Genomic DNA, 9,390 nt, shown 5'->3' with positions numbered 1-9,390 from the left:
GTCCTACTTGCAATCTTTGGGGCTTGTGCTCCTCGTCTGCCTTTTATCGACTTCTTTGAACGGAGACCGATGGAAAAACCCTGCCGAAAAAGCTCCCACATCTGGAACACCTAAGGAGGAAAAAAAAGAGTTGAACTTTAAAGCTGTCCCCTTGCTGCTTTGAGCCTTCCTCATTCCCTTTTGCAGCTTTGGAGAGTGTAGCCGCAAAGGCGGAAGGGCCTTTTTAGCTCCCGGCATAGCCATGTCTGAAGGTAAATTTCCCAGGGTGCTGTCATGTTGGAATTCAGAGGAGACGCCACAGTCTTCGATTTGCAAGATCTGAATGAGGCTGTCCGGGGGAAGACATTTTGGAGGCCAACTGTTTCCATAAGCCGGGAAGTGGCTTCATTGCAGGAATCTTTTCCAAAGAGCGAGGCTGTAAATGAGTTGGGGAAAGGAGTTGTTCTCCAAACCGGAAACGATGTTCTCCAGCCTCAAGTGAGTGAAGCACATTTTTTGTTATGGTTTTAAAGTTTCCCATGAAAAAAAAAAGGAAAGGGAATTAGAAAAAGAATAAAAGATACATAGATAAGCAAAGAAATAAAGGCTGTATATTCTGCCTGTTGGTTTACCACTACGCATAACAAGACCATAGATCAGGGGTGACCAACAGTAGCTCTCCAGATGTTTTTTTTGCCTACAACTCCCATCAGCCCCAGCCAGCATGGCCAATGGCTGGGTCTGATGGGAGTTGTAGGCAAAAAACATCTGGAGAGCTACCGTTGGCCACCCCTGACAGAGAGTATTTCAGTGACCTCAAAATAGTCAACATAACCAGTCTTGTATGGCTATTGTAAGTTCATGCCTGTACTTATCTAAATTGGATCATATTCTCAATATATACCAAGCACATTTTTGTTATCTCAATGTACCCCTTTGGAAACTGAGGCCGTTTCTCCTCTTTATTTATTCCTTTAGTTTTCTATCCCGCCCTCTCCACAAGAGGACTCAGGGTGGCTAACAGTCAATTCAAAAAGCAATTTATGATTACAATTTAAAACAATTTGAAAAAACCCAAAGTACATTTCATGGCGCTGCTCAAAACTTAAGTATAGGCGGGCTCATAACTTACTTTCTGACAGTGGTCCTAATCCCTCATGAGTGATAGTGCTCAACAGTGTAGAGTTTGTGTTAAAGGCCCGTTTGTGTTAAAAGCCTGCTGAAAGAGTTCAGTTTTACAGGCCCTGCAGAATAGGGAAAGGTCCCTTATGGCGTCCGGGAGAGCATTCCACATTTCTGGTGCTGCCACTGAGAAGGCCCTAGCCTGTGTAGAAAGCAGTCTGCCCTCCTTTGGCTACTTTAAGAAGAAGAAGATGATGATATTGGATTTATATCCCACCCTCCACTCCGAAGAGTCTCAGAGCGGCTCACAATCTCCTTTCCCTTCCTCCCCCACAACAGACACCCTGTGAGGTGGGTGGGGCTGGAGAGGGCTCTCACAGCAGCTGCCCTTTCAAGGACAACCTCTGCCAGAGCTGTGGCTGACCCAAGGCCATGCCAGCAGGTGCAAGTGGAGGAGTGGGGAATCAAACCCGGTTCTCCCAGATAAGAGGCCACACGCTTAACCACTACACCAAACTGGCTCTCCTTTAGGCTTCTGCGAGAGACTAACCACAGAACCAGATGACAATTAAAGGTAAAGGTAGTCCCCTGTGCAAGCAGCAGTCTTTTCCGATTCTGGGGTGACGTCTCATCACGACGTTTTCATGACAGACTTTTTTTTTATGGGGTGGTTTGCCATTGCCTTCCCCAGCCATCTACACTCCCCCCCCCCCCAGCAAGCTGGGTACACATTTTACCAACCTCAGAAGGCTGAGTCAACCTTGAGCCAGCTACCTGAGCCCAGCTTCCACCAGGATCAAACTCAGGTTGTGAGCAGAGAGCTTTGTCTTCAGTACTGCAGCTTTACCACTGTGTGCCACGGGGCTCTCCGATGATGATTGGCATGGCCAGTTTATCCAGCAGTTCAACTCACCTCCCCGTGACATCAACTTTTTCTATTGTGGGGAAAGGAAGGGAAGGTAATTGTAAGTCACTCCAAGTGAAGGGTGGAGTATAAATCCTTCTCCTCTTGTTTAAAACAATTTATTATAATGTAATATATTGTAATAGTACGTTATCATTTGTCATTAAATGTTAATACACATATATCACATTTTCTCCACCCCAACCCACCCCCTTTGGTGGCTCCCAGCAGTGCTTTTCCCCTAGCAAACATCTCCATATTACTATTTAATTTAATTTGTTATAAGGTAATAAACTCTATCTATTAAAGAATCTTTCTCTAAAAAGCCCAAAGGTTATAATTATAATCCATCTTCATGGTATTTCTTCTTAGTCGTTAGCGAGTAAACGAAAAAGTTATAATCCAATAATTCTATTTTTTTAAAACTGTAATCCATATATAGTTTCTTTAAAGATTAACCGTTGTCAAAGATCACCAAATGTCCTTCAACGTTCCATTGTTTTTCAATATATTTTTGAAACTTTCCCCACTCGTTTTTAAACTTCTCTAGATCTTGTTCTTTTACGATTCTTGTAAGTTTGTCCATTTCACCGCATTTAAAAAAATCCTTCTCCTCTTCCTCCTGAGTAGACCATACTGACCTTAAGCAACAAAGATCTGACATAAGGCAGCTTCAGATGTCAAGTAAGTTCCAGGGGTGGAATTCTAGCAGGAGCTCCTTTGCATATTAGGCCACACCCCCTGGTGTAAGCTCTTGGAGGATTGGCTGCATCAGGGGTGTGTGGCCTAATATGCAACGGAGCTCCTGCTAGAATCCCTTACAGGGCTCTTCGTGCAGGGCCTGCTGTAAGCTCCAGGAGGATTGGCTACATCAGGGGGGTGTGGCCTAATAGGCAAAGGAGGTCCTGCTAGAATTCCTTACAGGGCTCTTATCACAGGGCCTACTGGAAGCTCCAAGAGGATTGGCTGCATCAGGGGTGTGTGGCCTAATATGCAAAGGAGCTTCTGCTAGAATTCCACCCCTACACGTAACTTTCCGTTTCGAGCAAAGAAGCAAAAGAAACAAAGGAAGAGACATCAACAGTAGGACAGTCACCATATTTCCATTTTCTGAGTGGCATGCGGAGGTTTCAGTGCCGTTTGGAGAAAAAATCTGGGGTAGGCTGCATGTGCAGAATTCACCACCACTGGTTTCATATGCAGCCGCCTGGCGCAAGAGGGAAATTTAGCTCTGGCTCATCTCAAGGAAGAAGACTGCAGATTTATACCCTGCGCTTCTCTCTGAATCAGAGACTGCTTACAATCTCCTTTATCGTCTCTCTCCACGAAAGATAGCCTGTGAGGCGGGTGGGACTGAGAGAGCTCTCACAGCAGCTGCCCTTTGAGTCTCAAAGCGGCCTACAATCTCCTTTCCCTTCCTCCCTCACAACAGACACCCTGTGAGGCAGGTGAGGCTGAGAGAGCTCTCACAGCAGCTGCCCTTTCAAAGACAGAGTCTCAAAGCGGCCTACAATCTCTTTTCCCTTCCTCCCTCACAACAGACATCCTGTGAGGAAGGTGGGGCTGAGAGAGCTCTCACGGAAGCTGCCCTTTCAAGTGGCATGCTGAGGCTTCAGTGCTGGTTCCTGAGTGGCATGCTGAGGCTTCAGTGCTGGTTGGAGAAGGGCAAGGAGATTGTAGGCTGCTCTGAGACTCTGTCCTTCGAAGGACAGCTTCTGGGAGAGCTCTCTCAGCCTCACCCACCTCACAGGGTGTCTGGTGTGGGGGAGTAAGGGAAAGGAGATTGAAGGCTGCTGAGACTCAGTCATTGGAAGGGAAGCTTCTGGGAGAGCTCTCTCAGCCCCATCCACAGGGTGTCTGTTGTGAGGGAGGAAGGGAAAGAAGCTTGTAGGCCACTCTGAGTTTCTGATTCATAGAGAAGGGCGGGGTATAAATCTGCAGCCTTCTTCTCAGAACATCCACTGTGGCTGCTGCTGGATTTAGTGCGAGGCTATAATGGAGGTTGCATGTAGAAAGGCAGTCGACCTCCAAATATCACCTGTGGGGCCTAACACCAAGGAAGTCACCCTCAGTCCCTGCTTGTGAGCCTTGAGTTGGGTCAGGATGTTGAATCAGATGGACAAAAGGAAAGGCTACTTTAAATAGAGCGTGATTAAAATGTGGAGCTTGCTGCCAGGGGGCGTCGTGATGGCCACAGATATAACAGCTCGAAAAGGGGATGAGGCAGATTTGTGGAAAAGTCTATTAATGGCTGCTAGCCACAGAGACTGTGGGGAACCTTCGCCTTCAGAGGCACTAAGCCTCTGAATCCCAGAGTCAAGATGCAGCATAAGGGGAAGGTCTCCACCTCTCTGCCCTGTTGTTGGCTCTCCAGAGAAACTAGTTGGCCCCTGTGTGAGACAGGATGCTGGACTAGGTGGACCACTGGTCTGATCCAGCAGGGCTCTTCTGATGTTCTTATGAAGGCCTCAGCCTCTCTGCCCTGTTGCTGGCCCTCCAAAGGAACTGGTTGACCACTGTGTGAGACAGGATGCTGGACTAGATGGACCTTTACTGGTCTGATCCAGCAGGGTTCTTCTGATGTTCTAATGAGGGCCTCAGCCTCTATGCCCTGTTGTTGGCCATGTGGAGGAACTGGTTGGCCACTGTGTGAGACAGGATGCTGGACTAGATGGACCACAGGTCTGATCCAGCAGGGATCTTCTTATGCTCTATGAAGGCCTCAGCCTCTCTGCCCTGTTGCTGGCCCTCCAGAGGAACTGGTTGGCCACTGTGTGAGACAGGATGCTGGACTAGATGGATCACTGGTCTGATCGAGCAGGGCTCTTCTGATGTTCTCATTAATCAGCAACCCTGACCAAGAAAGAGTCGCTGGCAAAGGCAATTGTGCTAGGGAAAGTGGAACAAGAAAAGAGGGAAACCTAACATCTGGAATGGCGACAAAAGAACATGTTTGTTTTTTCACTTTTAATTTTAATTTTAATAACACAGGAAGATTCCCCTTCACAAACAAAAAAAAAAGCACACTTGGAAAGACTGTTAAAAAGCATTAATGTTCCTTGTCTTATGTCTTCGTCTGAAAGACAATGAAAAAAGCACAGCGCCAAATTCTCCAGTCCTCATTGTAGCAAGCAGTACTATAAATATTATTCATTTCTGGGTAGGAAAACATAGCAAACGTTGGGCTAAAGATGACACAAAAAGGTCCTTTTTATGATGCACCAAAGATGAGGTCAGATGCCCAGCGTGCCAACATTCTCCAGTTGAGTCCATGTTCTCTCATTCCATAAATCCTGCCCAGCGTGCCAACATTCTCCAATTGAGTCCATGTTCTCTCATTCCATAAATCCTGCCTCCTCCAGGTTCTACCATTATCCAGGGCTTTTTTTTTTTTGTAGCAGGAACTCCTTTGCGTATTAGGCCACACCTCCCTGATGCAGCCAATCCTCCAAGAGCTTCCAGGGCTCTTCGTACAGGGCCCACTGTAAGTTTCAGGAGGACTGGCTGCATCGGGGGTGGGGGGGGTGCAGCCTAATGTGCGAAGGAGCTCCCGCTACAGAAAAAGCTCTGGCGTTACCGCATTCTCATCCGTGCAAAGATTATAAATCAGCATCTGTGGTTAGCCGCTATCGAAGCTGAAGGAGGACAGGGGGAGGGGAACGCCCAGCTCAGCGACAGCCGCACTCGTCCACCACCATGTCCTCGTAATGCCGCAGCACCACGTTGTCGTCGTTGTCGTAGTACAAAATGGAGATGGGCGAGAGGCGGACCGGGACGCAGCAGGCCTGCGGGGTCTCTTCAGGGTCCAGGGAGTGGACCATGGTTTGCAGGATGGCGTGGTTGGTGCTGTTGAGCTCTTCCGCCAAGGGGAAAGGGCACTCCCCCAGACAGTAGTTGGCCATGTAGCCCTGCGGAGCGATGATCCAGTTCTCCCAGCCGATGTCGCTAAAGCTGACGTACAGCCGGCGGGGCTTGCAGATGTTGCTGAGGCCGGCCGGCACGTAATGGGAGCTGCGCTTGCTCCGGCTTCCTTTGCATTGTTTGGGGGCGAGGGAGATCACCAGCAGGGAAGCGTCCAGGAAGGAATCGAGACTGGAGCAAAGCGCGGGGGCCTGGGGCGAGGCGATTTCCAGGATCAAGCCCAGGTTTCTGCCGGCGGCCCGCCAATCTTTGGCCACCTCGGTCACGTTAAAGAGGAAAGACTTGTGCACGTGCACAAAAGACTGCTCCAGCAGCAGGCTTCGGCTGTAGGCATGTGTCGACATGCCCCTCAGGGCCATGTGGGAAGCTCTGTAGAGGCTCAGCTCAAAGGGCAGCCCCGATCTGGGAGCGCGGTAGGAATTTTGGTTGAATCGGATCTGGAGCTGGGCCATGGTCAGCACTTCTGCTTTCCGCAGGGCCGAGAAGTTGAAATAGAGCCGCTTGTGGAGGCACACCCAACTCCGGGGCTCCTCTCGGTGAATGAAGCCACCTGGAAGGAAAAGAGAAAAGAGCGGCATTTTTAAATGTAACGTTGACTTTTCCGTTTGAAATGAAAAGCTGGACCTTTTAGCATTCAGAGGCTTAGTGTGGGCAGCAGGCTAGGTAAACTGATTTCTGGGCTCTTCCGTGTTTTAAGTGTTATCCCTTGTCTGTCCCCTATTGCTTTTTTCTTCCCCAATTGCGTTTTTTTCTCCCTCCAGCGGTCAGTTGGAGATTACCAAACTGCATGTCTGGCATGACAATCTGCAGGGAGATATGCCAGACACAAACCGATGTAAGATGGATAAACAGCTAGAGAGAGCAAAACACATGCTGAAAAGGGGGGGGGGGAGGGAATCCACAAAGCAATAGGGACACAGCCACAAGAGGAGGAGGAGATGATGATGATGATTTTGGATTTATATCCTGCTATACTCTGAATCTCAGCATGTCATAGTCTACAATCTCCTTTACTCCCCCCCCCCACACACACAATAGACACCCTGTGAGGCAGGTGGGGCTGAGAGAGCTCTCCCAGAAGCTGCCCTTTCAAGGACAGAGTCTCAGAGCGGCCCTACAATCTCCTTTCCCTTCCTCCCCCACAACAGACACCCTGTGAGGCGGGTGGGGCTGAGAGAGCCCTCTCAGAAGCTGCCCTTTCAAGGACATAGTCTCAGAGTGGTCTACAATCTCCTTCCCCTTCCTCCTCCACAACAGACACCCTGTGAGGTAGGTGGGGCTGAGAGAGCTTTTACAGCAGCTGCCCTTTCAAGGACAACTCCTACGAGAGCTATGGCTGACCCAAGGCCATTCCAGCAGGTGCAAGTGGAGGAGTGAAGAATCCAACCCGGTTCTCCCAGATAAGAGTCCGCACATTTAACCACTTCAGCAAACTGCCTCTTGAGAACACACAAGAGGCCACTGTTTCACAACCTTGCCAAGCACAAAAGAACGCACGCAGCCATTCAGTGGAAGAGGAGGGGGGGTGGGGATCACACCTTCACCCCTAGAACCCATCAGATAACAGCAGCTTCAGGATAGGTCAGGAATAGTCTATAACAGGGAGAGCCAAACTGGCTCAGGAACCACATGTGGCTCTTAATGAAGTTGCTGAGCAGTGGGTTTAGAACTGATAAAAAGGAAATCCTTTTTCACCCAAAAGGTGATTAACACGAGGAATTCACTGCCGCAGGAGGTGGTGGTGGCTACAAGCATAGACAGCTTCAAGAGGAGAATGGATAAGCATATGGAGCAGAGGTCCCTCAGTGGCTATTAGCCACAGTGTATTGATGGAACTCTCTGTCTGGGGCAATGATGCTTTGTATTCTTGGTGCTTGGGGGGGGGGGGGAGCACAGCGGGAGGGCTTCTAGCCCCACTGATGGACCTCCTGATGGCACCTGGTTTATTTGGCCACTGTGTGACCCAGAGTGTTGGACTGGATGGGCCATTGGTCTGATCCAACAGGGCTTCTCTTATGTTCTTAAAGCGTCTGCCACCCTGAAAGCCTTTCTCTCTTTAAAATCACTTCGCCAAGCCGGTTGGTAGCTTGGGGAATGCATTTAAAGTTAAAGCTGCTTTCTTTCCACCTCTCCTCCCCTCCTTCTTCCCCTCCATCTATTTCCTTCCTTCCTTCCTTCCTTCCTTCCTTCCTTCCTTCCTTCCTTCCTTCCTTCCTTCCTTCCTTCCTTCCCTCCCTCCCCTCCCCTCCCCTCTCCTCTCCTCTCCTCTCCTCCCCTCCCCTCTCCTCCCCTCCCCTCCCCTCCCCTCCCCTCCCCTCCCCTCCCCTCCCCTCCCCTCCCCTCTCCTCTCCTCTCCTCTCCTCTCCTCTCCTCTCCTCTCCTCTCCTCTCCTCTCCTCTCCTTCCCTTCCCTTCCTGTCTTGAGAAGTGTTCATCAAATGTAACTGGGGATATGAGGGAGCAGGGGTGGAATTCTAGCAAGAGCTCCTTTGCATGTTAGGCCACACCCTCTGATGTAGCCAATCCTCCAAGAGCTTACAAGGCTTTTTTGTAAGCTCTTGGAGGATTGGCTGCATCAGGGGGTGTGGCCTAATATGCAAAGGAGCTCCTGCTAGAATTCCAAACCTGTGAGGGGGAGAGGAAGAATTCAGACCAGACAGGGCTAGCATGTGTGCTACAAAGACATCTGTTCTCTACAATAAAAACCTCTTGTAACTTGCCTGAACTTAAAAAAAAAAATTTATCTAGATTGAGTATATTTTTTACTCTTGAATCTGCTAGTAATTTAGAAACAAGGCGATCTACTGAGGACTCAGTCCACTGTTGTGTCAAAGATTTACTCCTTTTCTGTCCTGCCTTGTTATACCAAAAACATTCAAACAGAACATCACATCTTCCAGATTCAATCGCTATTTTGAAAACGGCATGACCACAGAAGGTAATGGATTTAATCTTGTGAGCATAATTGCTCACCTGCACTTTGGGACCATTAAGCTGAACAAATACTTAGGAATGTGGGCGGAAGGAAGGAAGGAAGGAAGGAAGGAAGGAAGGAAGGAAGGAAGGAAGGAAGGAAGGAAGGAAGGAAGGAAGGAAGGAAGGAATGGATTGGATGTACATCCCGCCCTATACTCTGAATCTCAGAGCGGTCACAATCTCCTATATCTCCCCCCCCCCCCTCCTATATCTCCTATATCTCCACCCCACAGGAGATTGTAGGCCGCTCTGAGACTGATTCAGAGAGAAGGCGGGGTATCAATCTGCAGTCTTCTTCTTCACCTATAAGCCAATTTGTTCCGTACCTTAAAACCATGCTGGACTACTTGGAGCAGAAAGAGGCTAGTTTTCTACATGAGGAGAGCAGACCAAAAATGCTGTCTTGTACCGGGTGAGTTCCAGTGGCCCAACCAGCCTGGTGCAGAAGAAGCGCTACAGTCTCCAGCGGTCTTACCCCCACCATTTGCT

The 9,390-nt window shown here is 49.1% G+C and overlaps 1 protein-coding gene across 1 annotated transcript in view; it reads right to left on the bottom strand.

Annotated features, from left to right (window-relative positions):
- Positions 1-4,957: 4,957 nt before the first annotated feature.
- The window catches only part of GDF1 (growth differentiation factor 1), a 7,940-nt gene continuing 3,507 nt past the window's right edge, over positions 4,958-9,390 (bottom strand). Inside the window, exon 2 of the mRNA XM_060232809.1 lies at positions 4,958-6,476. Coding sequence (XP_060088792.1) covers positions 5,674-6,476 — 803 coding nt within the window. The 3' untranslated portion in view covers positions 4,958-5,673. The remainder of the gene's footprint in view (positions 6,477-9,390) is intronic.

Source organism: Heteronotia binoei, chromosome 2 (assembly GCF_032191835.1).
Source record: "Heteronotia binoei isolate CCM8104 ecotype False Entrance Well chromosome 2, APGP_CSIRO_Hbin_v1, whole genome shotgun sequence".
Lineage (NCBI taxonomy): Eukaryota > Metazoa > Chordata > Lepidosauria > Squamata > Gekkonidae > Heteronotia > Heteronotia binoei.
The sequence above is the reverse complement of the archived record's forward strand: the minus strand, read 5'-3'. Positions and strand labels throughout refer to the sequence as shown.